The sequence below is a fragment of the Musa acuminata genome, chromosome BXJ3-1 (genome assembly GCF_036884655.1).
Source record: "Musa acuminata AAA Group cultivar baxijiao chromosome BXJ3-1, Cavendish_Baxijiao_AAA, whole genome shotgun sequence".
Taxonomy (NCBI): Eukaryota; Viridiplantae; Streptophyta; class Magnoliopsida; order Zingiberales; family Musaceae; genus Musa; species Musa acuminata.
The window spans coordinates 325473-342872 of NC_088349.1; the positions used below are offsets into that span (position 1 = coordinate 325473).

Sequence of the window (17400 nt, forward strand, 5' to 3'; positions counted from 1 at the left end):
TTATATTTAAATGAATATGAATGTTCACATAAGGCGTTTAAACAGCTACGTGTCGACATCTCTGCGTCCATCTCGCTTCAAGAGGTGCTAAGAGACTTATAGGTCGCATTAAGATCCGCGCTTGACACTACGAATGGTGAGATTTCGATCCCTCTGTGCCATATAAGTTCGATAATGCTTTTTTGTACATAAATATACATACACAAATGTTTTCATTTAACTTTCATGGGTAACGCATCAATTGTCAAGATTCACGCTGTCATGATAGGGAACTAGGGCCCTCTTTGTATCGCACATCCAAGGCGCTTCAAGGTACGCGTAGTCTTATAGGTTGCATCAAGATCCGTGATATTCATCAAAACCGTAGAAAAGAAAGCATGCTTGACACTACGAACGGTTAGATTTCGATCCCTCCGTGTTATATAAGTTCGACAATACTTTTTTGTACATAAATACACATACACAAACGTTTTCATTTAACTTCCGTCAGTAATGCATCAATTGTCAAGATTCACGCTGTCATGATAGGGAACTCGGATCCTTTTTGCGCCGCACATCCAAGGCGCTTCAAGATATGTGCAATCTTATAGGTTGCATCAAGATCCATGATATTCATCAAAACCATAGAAAAGAAAGCATCGCTTAACATTACGAATGGTGAGATTTCGATCCCTGTCGTATAAGTTCGATAATTCTTTTTTGTACATAAATACACATACGTCGTATAAGTTTGACAATGCTTTTTTTTTGTACATAAATACATATACACAAACGTTTTCATTTAACTTTCGTCAAGAACTTATCAATTGTCAAGATTCACGCTGCCATGATTGGGAACTCGGATCCTCTTTGCGCCGCACATCCAAGGCGCTTCAAGATACGCGCAGTGTTGCATCAAGATCCGCGATATTCATCAAAACCGTATAAAAGAAAGCATCGTTCTCTCTCCCTCCCGTTCCGACGCCGTGCGCAAAAGAAACCCGACGCCAGATTTGGGCTACGCGATCGGAGTAAGGTTGTTATGTTGCAGCCGATTCTTTCTCCTTATTTTGATGTGTTGATGGATCGATATGCTTTTGGATCGACGAACCGGCCTAGGGCTTCTGATTGTTGCTGAAAGATCCCAAGAGTTATCCTGCATTCTTCAATTTAATCTTGTTAGACAGTGTTACTTTATGCCGACAGGTACGGGAAAGATGTATCAGGATTCTATCAAGTTGTAATGATTCGATTGTGTTTCCGATTTATTTATATTCGTTGCTATAGATTTCTGTATTGGGTTTGATTTGATGTGCTCGTTAAAATTCATTTTATCTAGTGGCTTAGATTGTATTATTTGTCGTACGATTATGTACATTGAATCCATCTGTGCAACTGCACTGAAACTTAACAAAATTGACAGAGAAAAGAATTTTGAAGAAGGCAGAGGAAGTAGAAATTTCTAAGTGTTTTTTTTTCCTTAAGAGAAGGTTAGTTCTGATCTTTCCCTTACCCCGGAAATGATGGACATGAGAATGATAGGAACGTAGGTCTTTCTTTATCATGCTTTGTCTTTTTATTTGTGAAAACGTGTTAGGATGTTGCTTATAGTGAGTTCAAGAAAGAGGAAAAGTCTCCTAAAGCTAACTGACTGAAAGACTCAATTGCAATAGAAGTACTGAGATAATCTAGCCATAACCTCTTGGTTAGTGTAAAAGGTTACATAGTAGTAGGAGTTGTGGGAGACAGGGTAATGTTGTTCCCATATAAAATCTTAGCAAGAAAGACAACTAGACCTCTCATAGGTAAACAACTTGCTTAATCTAATCATAGTAGGACCCTTTGAGACCAGATAGACATTTTATAGGTTATAATTTATGGTGGTTAGTTTATGATTTTGCATTTTATTCACAGGAAATAAACTGGTATTTTGAACTGACAGATAGTATTACTTTTCTGCCAAAAATTCCCTCCTAAATGGAGTAGCTTTTCAGCCAAGCAACCCTTTTGTTAACACCTCAAGTGAGCTAAGTTTCATAGATCCTCTGACTCCTAAAGTGGATCCATATAACACCTGTTGATATTTGGCCATTTAGAACTCTTGACCAAAAAGTTGATAAACCTATTTGTCTATCAGAAGTTTCACTTAAACAGGAACTAGTCACTATCAAAATGCCTGCCTGGCACTAACAAAACCTAATTAAAAGTGATCCATTTGCAACTAAAGTCACATTACAGCTAAGTTCTTCTGAACCGTGAGGGCAAGTTGGCCACATCTAGGCCCAAAATGTTTCTTTGCTGCATTAGATAGATTTTCTGTTATCTTTTCTTTTTATGATAATTTGCTTTCCATTGAGATACATTTTCTACTAAGAAGCTTGTGGTTAGACTTTCTAGCACAAGCTATTTTATTTTTCAGCAATTTTCAATTACTTGTAGAAGTTTTCATGTGACAATTGTTCTAGAAACTTCCTCTGTTGTACCAGTTATTAACTGTACTTATGAACTTGTTTGTATATATATCTTAGTTGTGGTCATGCTGCATTAGCTAGTTGGCAAAACAAGAAGTGATATGTTGGTTGCTACTCATTTTCCACTCTCTTACAGATTGTGTCTGTTTTAAGAATACAATGGAGAAGATTTCTGTAGGTGAAATTTGGTTAAATGTCATACATGCCGAACTGAATCCATGCACGAATGCAAGACCAGTAGGATGTTTCATACCTTCTGGGTTTGCTAGTAATGACAAAATGCTGAATATCAAGCCCCATGGGTCCCAACTGTTGTTTGTTCATTGCTGGCGTGTCTTGGCTCATGGAAGGGCATCTGGCTGGAAGACTATTGCATGACCTGCTATCATGCCAGTTGAGCATTCATCCATGTCAGGCTCATGGAATGATAGTATTTATGGGATATCCACATAGTCTTATGCTGGAAAATAGGAAAAGGTATGGTCTTTACTTATTATCTGAGTTTGACTTTGTCTAATGCATCTTGGCAATGTCACTAGATGGTATCAAAGAACTTTTAGGTCTTCTCTCCATGTGAGCCAACATGTGCGATATGGTGTACCTCTTTCATGCCTAGCTGGTTCACCTCACATTAGTCCAACATTGTGATCTCAAAGGACGATTTTGAGCTACTCTTCATAATGAAGATTTCATGAATTTGAGTGGGATAAATTGTCAAATCCCAGTTAGTTCTGAAAAACCAATTGATTTGGTATATATGACACTAGTAGCCTAATGCTAATAATCAGGAATTAAGCATTTTTAGTCATGTTGGCTAAGGATCACTTCAAACAAGTTATTGGCTTATGAATTATGATGCGACTTAAATTGACACCTTATATGTGACATTTGATTGTCAAGTTTTGGGTTCAGGAAAGAAGTTTGGTTGTCAAACCAAAGATTGGTAATATGTGATTTCTCATGAGATAAGACCTTTTTTTTTAGCAAACTTGGTTGCAGGCCACTGCATTTGTTCAGATGGTTTGGATTTTTGCCTTAAATGAAGCAAGTCTAATTATCTAGTTTGATGCTCTAGAAGTTGGACTATAATTATTGGAACTTATCTTAGTTTTCCTCAAATCAAAATTATCTGAATGTTAGTTTCTTTATGCTCTCTTTATCGTGTATTTCATATGGTAACCTCTATTTGTTAGCTCCAGCTACATGTCGTGTGGCGAATAATCATTCAAGATGTGGTTCAGAAGCAGAGTGAGATTTCATCCAGATCAGTTAGGGACTGAATCTACCCCATCTTTAGCTATATCTGTAAGTGGAAAAAAAAAGTTTCAATTGAATCAAGTAAAATGGTTGGAGTTTGTTACTGGCTGGTTGAATATGGAGCTAGCCCTGACTTATTAAATGGTCAGCTCCCCCTTGGCCCTTAAACACTTGAGGCTCTTAATTTTTTGAGAAGTCCAAATTATCCTTTTTTTTCTGATCAAATAATTTAGAAAGGTGAGCACAGATCCCTTGTGTTCTAAACCTCCTTTTGTTGGTTGATATATCCCACTCTTCATGTGTTCTTGATCAAATAATTTGGAAATTGAAGGCGAATTTACTTTGTGTGTGTTTAGAATCTTTAGATAAATATACATAAGAATATTTAGTACTAGCAAATGAAAAATGTCTAATATTTTGGTCCTCTGAGGAGATGCTTCACTTTTTTATGCTCCATATTAACTCAATGAGTTGATTTGTTTTGACCTTACGTATGTTTATATACTTATATGCATATTACATTTAAGTGAATGAACAACGACTGAACTCTGGCCTATGAGGTGCCATGAATTGAGGCACATGGAGAAGCTTTATTCTTTAGCAATCTGGCAATTAGCAAAATGGACTAAACCCATAAAACACACCATAATTTTTTTGTTTTTGAGATATAGGAATTCTATTTGCCCTGATTTTATAGTAACTTCATTTTGCTATCTCTTCATGCCTTAAAACTCGTAACGTGCTGAATTCATCAACTACAAGCATTGACATGGAGTTACTCCTGATGATCTCATATTCTGATGTGTAGCATAATTTATTCCCCCGTTTTTGTTATTTTCCAAAAAATATATACTAAAATCATTATAAGTCTGAACTTCTTAGTATTTGACACTAAAAGCACGAGACTTAATTCAGTACTGATAAGATTTTTGGAATGTAGGCTCCAATTACTGCCTGAAAACAAAAGCAAATGCAATAGGCACTATGCTCTAGCAATTGTAAGATTAGTTATTTGATGACTTTACCAAATATAGGCATCTCAAGCATGTCTTTATATGCTTTAACTAGATTTTATACTGGAAATAGGAAATGGATCTCTTTAATTAAAGCATATCTTTAATTATCAGATGGAACCAGAAAGGGAATCTTGGAAATTATTTTCTGCTCATGGTGTGAAAATTTAGTCTTTGTATATTTTGCACAGGCGCCAGTGCAATGTCTTCACAGATCTGTGTGTGGATGTGTGTGAGGATATGTGCTTTTCTGTCTGATGGTTTCCTTTTGTCTTTCTACTTTGGTTGCAACATATATAGCCCACCAAGGCTGGACACACCTAACAGCCAAAGGCAGTTGATCTTGCAGACTGGGTATATTATAATTATGAAATGAAGAACTTTACAAGCCATATCAGTTGGATTTTTTTTCTCAAGCAGTCTTTTAGGCTTCTGGTTGATGAAGAAATTGAAGTATTGTAAAACCTTCAAAATGGAAGTAGTTCATCTTTGGATGGTCAAGTTAGTTCTTGTTCTGACCTAAGGAATCCTTTTTCTCCATCTCCATATTCCCTGTATCTCATGCAGCTCGTGCTCTTTCACCTTGATGATCAACTATATCAAAATTCTTCCCCTTGGTGTTTGAGCTTCACTTTTTTCTGCTAGTTCACTGAATAGTTTTCTCTTGATGTCTAGACCAAACACGTTACAACTTCTGATATGCTTCAATGCTCTTTTACAGTTGACGATGTCATACATGAAGTGATTGAGGGTCACAATGCTATGTTGGTACATATGGTATTATGGTTTTACATGTATTTTCCCTTGTTCCTTTCCTCCATATCCTCCAACCCCTTTTTCAATCATGGCCGTTATACATCAACCTTTTTATGTTTGGTTTCAGGGAAATGATATGGATTCATCAAAGGGCATTTTTACTGGAACAATTCAGGAAGATGGTAAATAGTTTAAAACTCATGAATTACTGTAATCCTTATATCTGGACTGCTGAACTTATTGAGCTTTCTGGTATCAGGTTTTCGAGACCAAATCGAGTCGTAGAATGGCCACCCTTGTGGCGTCCTTTATGACCCTCTTCTTGCTTATTCTTGAGAAAGGAGCAGTCATAGTGTTCTTTAGATTTTTATCATTTCAAGATATCAGAGCGCATGCTTTTGGTTCTGCCTATGTTCTGATGCTGGTGCTTTGTGCAATGTCTTCCCTGAAGGCATGTTTTCAATATATAAGATTTTAGGTGCTCTTGGCTAGTCTTTCTGAAACGCATACAGTTCATGAATTGTGATTACTGTTAGTTGTATTTGTAAGGAACTGTGTGCTTCTTTGTTGTCACATGATAAGTGAACTTTCGAAATGTAAATTGCAACTTTCTCTCACTTTGCAAACTTGCAACCGTCTCTCTCTCTATCAATAATATATGCATCTTTCCAAGGGAGGGGTAGGACATCTGAATCCTGGAGCACCACCAGGTCAGTAAAAAAGACCCTCACTTCCCTGAATAGGGAAATAAATGATTTGTTGTACGGAGCTCTTAAACTGTGCAGTGACAATGTCATTTAACCTTGTACTTTCTTTTGTGATGCATCCTTGCAGGGGTACATACCATGAACTGGATAGCTTGCTGCTTGGATAAGGGACAAATGTTTCGGTTCTTTTCATCACCCTTCATCATTTCTGATGCTGCCAACTCATGTGACCCTGAGCTACCAGTAGTGGCAAACATGTGTTCTACCTTAAGACCTGAGAAACTTTGGTTTAGGTATGATTGATCTCAGACAGTAAAAAAAGTTGGGTCTTCGGTACATGCATGGGAAAGATTGATTTTAAATCAAGGGTTTACATCTCACAAGATTTAGTGTGTATCATCTTTTGGTTCACATCTGCCCTTTTCATGTGCTCCTTACCTGTACTCCACATAAACTACTGCTCTTGCCTGGCCCAGGTTGGAAGGTCACGCACACACCACCATCATTTATGTTTGACAAATGTAGGTTATCCATTTCATGAAAGCTGTGCCACTGTTTTGTTAATCTATCATTCTTAGTATTTTATTGCTAGAACAGTGCAATTGGATTCTTTATAGCATAGCATGACAGGATCTCATTAGGTGGGGAGCCGTTGTACTTGCAAATTGTGCCCTGGACCACCATTTTGGGACTCTTAAAAGTTGATACTATTATATTAGGTAATCATGAAACCCTTACTTGTTTCATGTGATTTGATAAATTAGGAGGTAGGTTATCTCTCCATCTTTGTTTTAGGAAGTTTAATCTTCCCTATAGTTGGTAAGTCACATAAAAATTGGATCATAGGAATCATTCATAAGAGAAATTTTTATTCGAATTCCAAAGTCACTCATGTTCTTTCTCATCGGGCATGAAGGAGTGAAATTATTCATAGACTGCTATGGCTATAATGTACAGTTTTGCTTTCATAAATTAGAGTAGCTTCTATTACAGAACACATATGGTTGGCAAGTTGGTTAAGGGGTACTTTTTTAATGGCTCATGTCTAGGGGTTCCAGCCTGATGTGATGCAGCACTTTGGTCAAGAGTCTGGAATGTGAAGGTGAGGTGCTTCAGATTTTCGATGTATTTAATTAATGAAATTTCATCACCCAACATTTCTTCCTGTGATCCATGAAAGACTAGCAAATGATGGTTTTGCAGTTTGGTCTCAATCTAGTCCAAAATTCTGCTGGAGACACTTCCACCTCTGCATCCTGATACACTAGAAGAATTATATATGTAGACATATCCACATACACACACACCTAGCTTCTCATAGGCGGCTTTGACCCATCAAGCTGGTTCACCCCTTTTGCTTATAAAAGGTAGAAAGAAACATGCAAGAGAAACAATAAAGATAGCACTGACCAATTTGTTCATGTTGCAGTCGTAAAGTAGTTGTAGATTTATAGTCTTTTTGTTTAGCTGGGTAAGATGGTGGATGCTGATCTTTCTTGGATCTCATATAAATGGAACCAAAGGAAGCTATTGGAATGAATTTACATGTTCGTGTTCAAGTTTGTAGACCAAGCATCACTTTTGTGATTTTGCAGATGTTTTTGCCTGACTGGATCAAGGTTCTGATGTAGCTTCAGAGAGGCTCTTGGTTTCATTGACCAAGCCATCTGTCAAACTGAGGTTGCTTTCCACTTGTCTCTTGTCAGTGGTCAGCTCAAAAGCAGATGCTTCGATAGAGGTTGACTTATTGCTTGGATAGTTATTAAGTTTTCTGAAAATAATATTTTTGGTTAAGTTAAGAACATTTAAATTTCTATTTATATTAATGTTTCATCTTTTCTGATAATAGTTGTGGTACATAATTGCATCAATTTAAATGATTTTTTTGTCATTCTATCTTCTATCATCAGAGAAGATAAGTTGTCTAACTGAGCTGCAGGTTTAGTAGCACTGTAGATGTAAATAAGATCGCAGATGACAAATCTGAGCTTGACATATGGTCCTACTACATTGGAAACTCTAATTTTCATCTCTCTCTTTCTCTCTCTACTGCATCACCTATTTCAGTACCAAACCAATCACTGCTTACACCTAAAGAAGCAATGGATTAGAAAAGTCTTCCCTCTTATATCAATCAGGTCATGCCCATCTGCTTGCATTCCTAAGTTTGAACAAAGAGGATGGAAGAGAATGCATCTTCTACCCTAAACATTATAATAAACATATTCCTCAGCTCTTTATCTCTCCATCGTGGACCAGTGCACATCATATCGCCTCTTTCCTTCCGCCTTCCCCTACTCTCCTCCCTCATCCCTCTTCCCTCTTCAATCCTTCTCTGTTTTGGAGATTGCAGCAACTGAGTGCGAGCAGAAGAAGAGGAACAAAGCTCTGTAAGAATAAGAAGGAACGAGAGACAGAGAAGCTGGCGGCTAATCCTTGGTGGGCGGGGCAGCCGGGCCTTCCCGGAGGAGAGATGGGATCCTCCGATCCCAAGAGCCACGAGCAGGAGATGGGGGTGAAGGAATCCGACACCACCGGGAGCGGTGGCGGAGGCAGCGGTGCCGCCGAGGACGAGAAGGACAACGACAGCGAGCCGAGGGAGGGTGCGATCGTCGCCAGCACCCGCCGCCCCCGTGGCCGCCCCCCGGGGTCCAAGAACAAACCCAAGCCCCCCATCTTCGTCACCCGCGACAGCCCCAACGCCCTCCGTAGCCACGTCATGGAGGTCGCGGGCGGCGCCGACATCGCCGAGTCCATCGCCCACTTCGCCCGCCGCAAGCAGCGCGGCGTCTGCGTGCTCAGCGGCTCCGGCACGGTCGCCAACGTCACGCTCCGCCAGCCCGCCGCGCCCGGCGCGGTCGTCGCCCTCCACGGCCGCTTCGAGATCCTGTCCCTCACCGGCACCTTCCTCCCCGGCCCCTCTCCGCCCGGGACCACCGGACTGACGGTTTACCTGGCCGGTGGGCAGGGCCAGGTGGTGGGCGGCAGCGTCGTGGGGTCGCTCATCGCCGCGGGGACGGTGATGGTCCTGGCTTCCACGTTCGCCAACGCTACCTACGAGAGGTTGCCGCTCGAGGAAGCTGAGGAGAGCGTCGGTGGCGGCCTCCCGGTGCAGCTGCATGGTGGGGTGGCGTCACTGATGCCCGGGGCCGGAGGGCTGCCGGACCCCTCGGCGCTGCCCATCTACAACTTGCCGCCGAATCTGGCACATAACGGCGGCGGCCAGATGGGGCACGACGCCTTCGAATGGGCTCATGCGCGGGCTCCATTCTAACAGGAGAAGCATCACAAGAGTACGTAGCCTCTTTACGTAGAAGTCAATGGAGCTCACACAGGTTGAGCTCTCAGTTATTTCTGCCTACCATGTTGTTGTAGCAGTAGCAGTAGCAGTAGCAGTAGCAGCAGTGTGTTGTCTTTGGACTCCTGACAAATTAAACCACTAATAAACAGTATGATGATGATGCTATTACGATTACAAGTAGTGATTCCTTGTGATGGTTCATTGGATTATGATTACAAGCACATGAATTCTTCTGCACCCTATAGAATTGGTCATATAGTTTCATTTGAGTCAATCCATTGCTAGCCTTCTGGTACTGATGATTGCTATGAGCTAAGCCTTCATTCATCAAAGAAGCTGATGCCAAAAAAGTAGGCATAATTATCATGGCATATTAATTCCACTTCTTTGATCATCCATCAAGTAGTGATGCCAATATTTCACCTATGTCGATTGATTTCGGATTTCTTCTTCCTCCTCTCAACCCCCAGCATGTTAGTCTCCCAAGTGCTTTCTCCATCGAAGACCAGTGTAGACCCAGGAAGAACTAAGGCACACGATGGACATGAAATGAACATTAATCTGCTGTGGTAGAAGGCCAAGTCTTCCTCTGACAAACATCAACCGGATCTCATAATCTATTCCTCGAACCACCTATGTTTTTGTTCACTGACTTGATGATTAGTTTATCATGGTAGTGCTAGCAATGAAACTTGATACAATTTAATAATGTTGATATCATCCCAGCTAATCTCTACCATTTTCATTATGATGAGTTTGTTCTTCCTTCTTAATCCGAGGTTTCGACTACAGATCCATCGGTAGCTTTTGATTCGAACCACTATTTTGCTTGTGTCGATCACTATAAACTACTTGAAAGTACTAAGAGCAGACCTAATTTTCAGCAGGTTAGGTTAACATTTGCATCTTAGAACTGTTGATCGCCGTGCCACTACCTGTATAGTTACTGGCATAGTTCTCAACTCCAGAGATTTCGTTGACAAACCGCAGCTGAAGAAAAGTCTTTGGCATCAAGATGACATGACCAGGCAACTCGACAGTGTTTCCACGATCACAAAATGCTGTAGCAACAGTTCCTCGTGTTTTCAGTTTGTTCAAACTTGACGATGGTTTTCTGTTTTGATTCGTAACATCTAAATCTTCCTGTAACGAAGAGGAACAGGAAGCAGAAAAAGATTTGACTCAGAATTGAAACCAAGGAAATCCTAATAGCTAAGCAAAGGAAAAGATTGCATGTGGAGATCATGTCAATGTCTTTCTCTTTCAAGATCTTGTTTGTGGATGGATAGACTAGACATCACTTCACAATTGTCGCATGGCATTGCATCAAAGTCCATCCATGGCTCGTATATATGATGTAAGGACTCGATCCAATAAAGACTAGATTGAAACAGCCAACATCAGTCATGATGAAATCGTAAGCTGCTGCTTTCAAGTCTCATGCAATAGCCGCAGTTAAAGACTCGTTTAGTTTAGTTAGATTGACTGCTACTTTGTCGTTTATTTTCCCAACATTATACTCATATTCACACTGATTTGGTCGAAACAGTGAGATCGATGCCGACGTTATAAACATAGTTTTATGGAGAGGAAGTTTGATCTGAACAGGTTTTAACCATGGCAAGAGCTTCCTCGTTTGGTGATGATGGATGAACTTGGCACTGAGCTTGAGAGAGAATCCACTGATCAACATGCACAAACAATTGCTGTCAGTGGCAATAGGAAGGGGGACCATGCATAGTAAGATCAAGTGAGATTTCAAGTTAAATATGTTTGCTTCATGGCCATATTCCTTCGGTAGTTTGATTACGATCGTTGATGGAGCATCATCTGCTCCATGAAAGTAGACCACTTTAAGGTGTCATTCATTGTTTAGTGAGTGCAAACAAACATTTCCAGATCTCAAAGCCATGCTATGTATGCCCTCCTCCTGTCTTCTCATTTGAAGTAAACCCAGGATAATATTCTCACAAACCTTGTGGTTTAGTTCGATAGGATAATAGACAGAGAGAATCTGCAAGATCATGAGGATTGGTAAAGTTTATTAGTGGTGTAAGCATGTAATCAAACAGTGGAGTCGAAGACTGATGTGAAACCAAGGGAAAGAAAAGTCCAGTTAATGCGCTTCTTTTGACTAGCTAATCTTGCTTGCATGCATGAGAACAAGAAGATGGTCCTCACCTCTCGATTGCACATAGTTTGACCAGGAAAGTGCAGCACTAACGACAAAAGGTGGACAGGATGTTTCATGCAGAAAATTCTACTGTGAATGATAAGCTGTGCTTCATGTGTCCAAACGTATGTCAACGAAGATGGTCACAGTCATCTCCTCTTACCACAAGTCGAAAGATGCGCATCCATACTGAATGATGACCGAGTTAGATAAATGAAAGTGAAGGATACAAACTGAGATAAAGTCCTACTAACAAATTTAGACGGCCAATAAATGACATATGTATATATATATATATATTGCTACTACTTCTATGATTCACAACTAATCCACGAAGGGAATCATCCAACCAATATATAAGATAAATTACTAGGGAGGAAGAGAGAACACTCAAGACCAAAAAAAAAAAATTAATAGAGATTAATAATTAAAAATATTATCACTTTTCGTATTAACAAAGGCATAACGATTTTATCAACTCAAGATTAATACATGAAAAATAATTCTTATAAGGAATGCATAATCAATCAACCATGCAAACACCATATAAGATATGTGAGAAAAAAAGATTTAGACGACTTCACTTGAGATTCGCTTGGTCGTATAAATAAAAGTCAAATAAGTAACTCAAGTCAGTTATCGATGTCTTTCTATATGAAATATTTATAAAAATATTCGTAAAAGTCCAATGATAGTTGGGTTGGTTATCAACTGTATTCCCTGAGAATATTCACAAGAATATTTTTGAAATTTCAGGGGACAGCTCGGGTCGATTATAAACCAACTGCCTCCCCTACAGAATATTCACAAAAATATTTTTAAAAATCTAGGGGTAGCTCATATCGATTATAAACTGTCTCTCTGGTAAAATCTTTACAAAATATTTTATTTTTTCAAGGTCAGATATAAAAATATACTGTCAACTATAAGTAAAGAGACACAAATCGAGAACTTAGATAAGTTGACTTAAGCGTCGGACGGACTAGCTCAGGTAGCCTCTCCTGACTTCGATCTTTACGCAAGTTAGGTCAAGAGAAGATGTTTGTCATCTTGAACGTTGGTGCATATGGATCAAGGCTATATTGATGTCAATCATATTTTTTTCCTAATAATATCATAATTTGATAATAAATTAGATGAAATAAGTTGTCTAAAATCTTATTCGACTAGTAAATCAGTGTAAATATCCGATCTGATCCAAATCAAATCAAATATAAACCAAAACAGGCTCGATCCTTCATGAGAGCGGGAGCTTGACATACCCAAAGGCCACGAATCGTTACGCTTCCCAATTAGGCCGGAGCTCACTGAACCAACGTGAACCGGCCCGCCCAGCTTACTGCGCCGCATCTAGATGGGTTCGGTCTGCCCACATTTTAGCCGCTCAATAGCAGAACCGTCTTGGATCGGGATGAGTCTTGGGCTGGTCCAATTGAATCGGGCCTTCATGGGCTTCCAATGTGGCTCGCGTGGGACGCTTATCGGGCCGACACGTGGAAGAGAAAAAGGCACCCGTAGGATGCGCACGGCTACCCCGACGTCACCCCATCCGTCGCTAAACTCCGAAGTCAAAAAGCCAACTCCCGACACCGCAGCGTGCGAAGGCAGAAGATGACGACAGCCCCCACCATAAACAAAAGATTAGTGTCTAATGACTCCACTAATCACTTTCTCTCCTCGCGTCCCCGTGTTTAACCCAGCACGAACCCGTCTGCTTACCGCCAGCCGTCCGTCCCCCACCTTCTCGGGCCCACCGGGGTGGAGCTCACGCGGTTTCCCGGCGGGCCCCCCGAGGGCGCACGTGGGGTGAGCTGCCCGAGCTACGAAACGAACAGCTGAGAAAACGCTTTCACCGATATCATGTCAAGTCGTCGAGGCACACGTGATGTTGGCGGGTAAAGTTACTTAATTACCCTCACCCTTCTACACCATTCACTATCGCGGAGTCGAACAATCTTGACCGTTCGTTTCGCGTTGGATGCGTTGAAGAGGAGTCTGCAATGGGAGAGTGGCGGGTAGGTAAAGTAGTAAATAGATGCAGATTTAGTGTCAAGAGTTTGGTGCCGTGTTTGACCTTCGTAGCTTTTTATTTTTATTTTTTTCTGCAGGAAATTTAAGATTCTTTTTCTTTAAAATGGTTCGGCTCATTCAACCCCCACTTTAATCTCGACTTCTTCTCCGCACTGCCCCCATCTCTCTCGCTCGGTCTCTCCGATTCCAATTCCCTTCCGTAGGGGATTCGGCTCTCGAATCCCAGCGATTTTTCTCGGTGATTAGGTGATTCTTGTCGGGAATTTTGGTCTCGCGGTGGCAAATTCACGTTCGACGACGGGATTTGAGCTGTTCTTGCCGGAACTGTGGTACGTGATTGGGGGGATTTGGGGGACTTGGGGGTAGATTTTGGGAAAGTCTTCCTCTTTCTTATCGGGAAGGGGAAGAGATGAGGGGGATTCATAGTAGCGTGGAGACCGTGAATGCCGCGGCGGCGGCCATCGTCTCTGCTGAAAGCCGGGTTCAGCAGGTCGCCGTTCCGGTTAGTTGTCATTCTCTCTTCCTTGTTCTTGTGCCCTAAGTTTTTAATTTGGTTGTTAATGTTGTTAATTTTTTTTCACCTTAATCAGTTCAGATCTACAAGGAATTGTTGTATGGAACGGTTTTTTTTGGGGTGTAGAATTGCTAGGGTATCTTAAAGGAGGAATTTTTCGGATCAGCTTAATTTGGCAGGGAGCTTATAACTGCTCAGGGATTTGATTATGCTAGATTTCAATTGCTTCTTCGTAGGATTACGTTGTTTAGAGGTTGTATAATTTTTAGTCAACTGTTTATGAACTGATATCAGTGATCGGAGATGAATATAGAGTGTGTCTAATATGTAGATTATGTGGCCTTTTGTAAGGATGCCTTAAGCTTAATACTTATGTAAATGCTTATCATCAAAAAGGTCTTGTTCCATTAAATTGATCTAAACAATCGACTATGCTCTCTAATACTGAGAACAGGATCTCGGGGTTTATAAATTCGAACACTAGGAGGAGATGGTGAACCATATCTTCACTTTTCGAGATACTGCTTCAGAAAATAGCTTATCTTGTAGGTTTGATGACAGTTAAGATAACACTTATTGTATTTTTTTCCAATCAGCACAACACTTTACTACTCAAGTTAATTAAGCAAGGATTTTAATATTTTGATTATTTAAGTGACAGGAAATGGTTAGTGCACCTTGTTCTTTATTATTTGTCTTATGGTTGTTTACCGGTATGTTTTCATACTAAATGTGTTTCACTTCACCAAGGTTTTTGTTTTGGCATGTGTTTTGTGCCTCTCTCGTGGGTGCAAGAACTTTGCATCTTAGTACGTCTGAACCCTTAAACAATTGGAATGAAGCAATTGAAGGATCATGAAAAACAATATGTTAGCAAAGGGATATAACATGGAGGAACATAATCAATCATTTTGATGCAAATTCCTGGGCACTGCCTTTACAAGGATGAGTACCCCCAGACCTCTTCAAGAAGAGGAGGGAAGCCAACCTCTGAACTAGTCAAACATGGAAAAGTTTGTGTCACCAATGTGTCCAAGCCTTGCAAAGTTTCTATATGTTCATTGTAACTGGGCTTCCATATCGAATTTCAGAAGCATATGATTTGTTATTCTCTTTATATTAGAATAATAATAATGTCTTTCATGTTTGCTATACGTAATTACTATTTAGCATCAAGATTAGACTACATGCATTGGCTCTTCCTAAATCTCGCATAAACGGAAGCCTCACCACTAGGCAGCCCTTTTTAACTTTTAGCATCATAAATTATGAGATACCTGGCCTCTGCCCATTACTGGGTGGGTTAATATGAATGCATTAATGGCACAACATCTTAAAATATTTAGGTCTGTGTTATCCTGCGAATTATGTTGAGTCACTCTGTCTCTGCAATCTGCGAGGAACTTCTATTTGTTCCATCTGCATGTTAAAGTTCATGGGCTTTTCAGACTATGCTAGTAATGCTTTACAAATATATACTTTTTTGGATTCCATCAATATTAATTTGTCTTTTAACTGCCAGAGGAAAAGATGGACTGCCTGGCTCAGTGTGTATTGGTGCTTTGGTTCTCATGGAAATGGCAGGCGCATCAGCCACGCAGTCCTTGTTCCTGAACCAGCATTTTCTGTGTCAGATGCCTCTGCACGTAGTAATCCAAGCCATCCACCTGAAGTGAGACTTCCATTTATTGCACCTCCTTCTTCTCCAGCATCCTTTCTGCCATCAGGTATCCCATCTGCAACACAATCACCTGCAGGTCCTGTATCTCTTTCTGCTTTGTCACGAAGTTCCTATTCTCCAAGTGGCCCAGCTTCCATCTTTGCTATTGGGCCCTATGCAAATGAGACCCAATTAGTTTCACCCCCTGTCTTTTCCACCTTCACAACTGAACCTTCGACTGCTCCACTTACTCCCCCACCAGAACCTTTCCATCTCACAACCCCTTCATCGCCTGAGGTACCATTTGCCAAACTGTTGACTTCTTCCATCGATTCTAACTGTAAGAAGAGTGAAGCGTATGAGTTTCAATCCTACCAATTTTATCCTGGAAGCCCAATAGGTTGCCTCATATCACCAAGTTCGGCTTGCTCGGGTACTTCATCGCCTTTCCCTGATCCTGAATTCTATTCCTCTGCTGCTGGCTCCTTCCAATCATTCCTTATTGGTGAACCACCAAAAATCTTAAGTGCTGAAGGAATTGCTGCACGGAAACTTATACCCCGACATGCTCGAAATGATGGATCACTTTTGGATGGTCAGATATCAGCAGCTGCATCAGTAGTGGACCCTGCTATTGTGCCTAAGATTAATGAACACACAATGGATCACAGGGTATCATTTGAGTTAACCGCAGAAGAGTTTGCACGGCGCTTGGAAAAGAAAGTAGCAATGTCAGGTGAAGGTAAATTAGAAATATTGACTGCAAGAAATGACAAAGCCAATCCTTCTTTAGGAACCGATAACAGCAGCAGAATCAGCATTGATGATACCTACCATGACTTGCCCGAGAAAGCTCAGCCTCTTGTTACTCCAGCTAAAGAATTCAAATTTGATAATTCAGATGGTGTTGCTTCGGAGCCTAATGTTGGTTCAGACTGGTGGGCCAATGAGAAGGTCGCTGGCACGGCAACTGAACATCGGAAGAGCTGGGCATTTTTCCCAATGATACAACCAGGGGTAAGCTGATTGGTAATTTTGCTTTGCTTCATGTACATCAGGGAAGGATCGTCAACTGTTAATTAGGTCCATCATCAGTCACGAGAGACAGACATGTTGGGGATCATGATCCACCTGTGAATATCTTTGTTTGGGTAAACAGTGAAGCATGATAATTGGCTATATGAACTTGATTTCGAGACAATACTGATGGTCTTATCTCACCTGCATCGGACAGAAATAAAGAGAGGATTTCACGCTCTTGATCTGTATTAACCGTTGTTACACTTAAATAGTCTACTTGCCTTCTTGCTGACTAATAATCAGAAACAAAAGTCCTTTGTAACATATTTCATGAACTCATATAGTATGTTCAAAACCTTTTTTTAAGTGCCTTTATGTATCTTAATCAATTTATCTTCAGTGATATGTCTTGCTATCTTCAGGTTCATGCCCCTTCCAGTGTAACTTTGAGGTCTTCATCGTCCGAGTATGCTTACCTGGACACATTCACTGCAATTCAACGCATTTGAGTGCTTTTA

At 40.6% G+C, this 17400-nt stretch overlaps 2 protein-coding genes and 1 long non-coding RNA gene across 5 annotated transcripts; all 3 read left to right on the forward strand.

Annotated features, from left to right (window-relative positions):
- The first annotated feature begins 963 nt into the window (after nucleotides 1-963).
- LOC135628584 (uncharacterized) lies at nucleotides 964-5651 on the forward strand. 3 transcript variants are annotated; one of them, XR_010492897.1, is made up of 5 exons: nucleotides 964-1185; nucleotides 2587-2927; nucleotides 3650-3755; nucleotides 4835-5514; nucleotides 5604-5651. It is a non-coding gene; the product is annotated as an uncharacterized LOC135628584 (long non-coding RNA). The 3 variants fall into 3 exon arrangements; XR_010492899.1 differs by having other exon boundaries at nucleotides 5442-5514; XR_010492900.1 differs by lacking the exon at nucleotides 3650-3755 and having other exon boundaries at nucleotides 5442-5514; nucleotides 5604-5630.
- Nucleotides 5652-8236: 2585 nt separating this feature from the next.
- LOC135628583 (AT-hook motif nuclear-localized protein 20-like) lies at nucleotides 8237-9661 on the forward strand. Its single transcript, XM_065135328.1, has one exon. It carries the CDS (start codon nucleotides 8657-8659, stop codon nucleotides 9455-9457), a length of 801 nt encoding a protein of 266 aa, XP_064991400.1. The 5' UTR covers nucleotides 8237-8656; the 3' UTR covers nucleotides 9458-9661.
- A 4152-nt stretch (nucleotides 9662-13813) lies between these two features.
- On the forward strand, nucleotides 13814-17248 carry LOC135629720 (uncharacterized). The gene is made up of 2 exons (XM_065137571.1): nucleotides 13814-14190; nucleotides 15725-17248. The coding sequence occupies exons 1-2, from the start codon at nucleotides 14098-14100 to the stop codon at nucleotides 16886-16888; spliced, it is 1257 nt and encodes a 418-aa protein (XP_064993643.1). The 5' UTR covers nucleotides 13814-14097; the 3' UTR covers nucleotides 16889-17248.
- The last annotated feature ends 152 nt before the right edge of the window (nucleotides 17249-17400 follow it).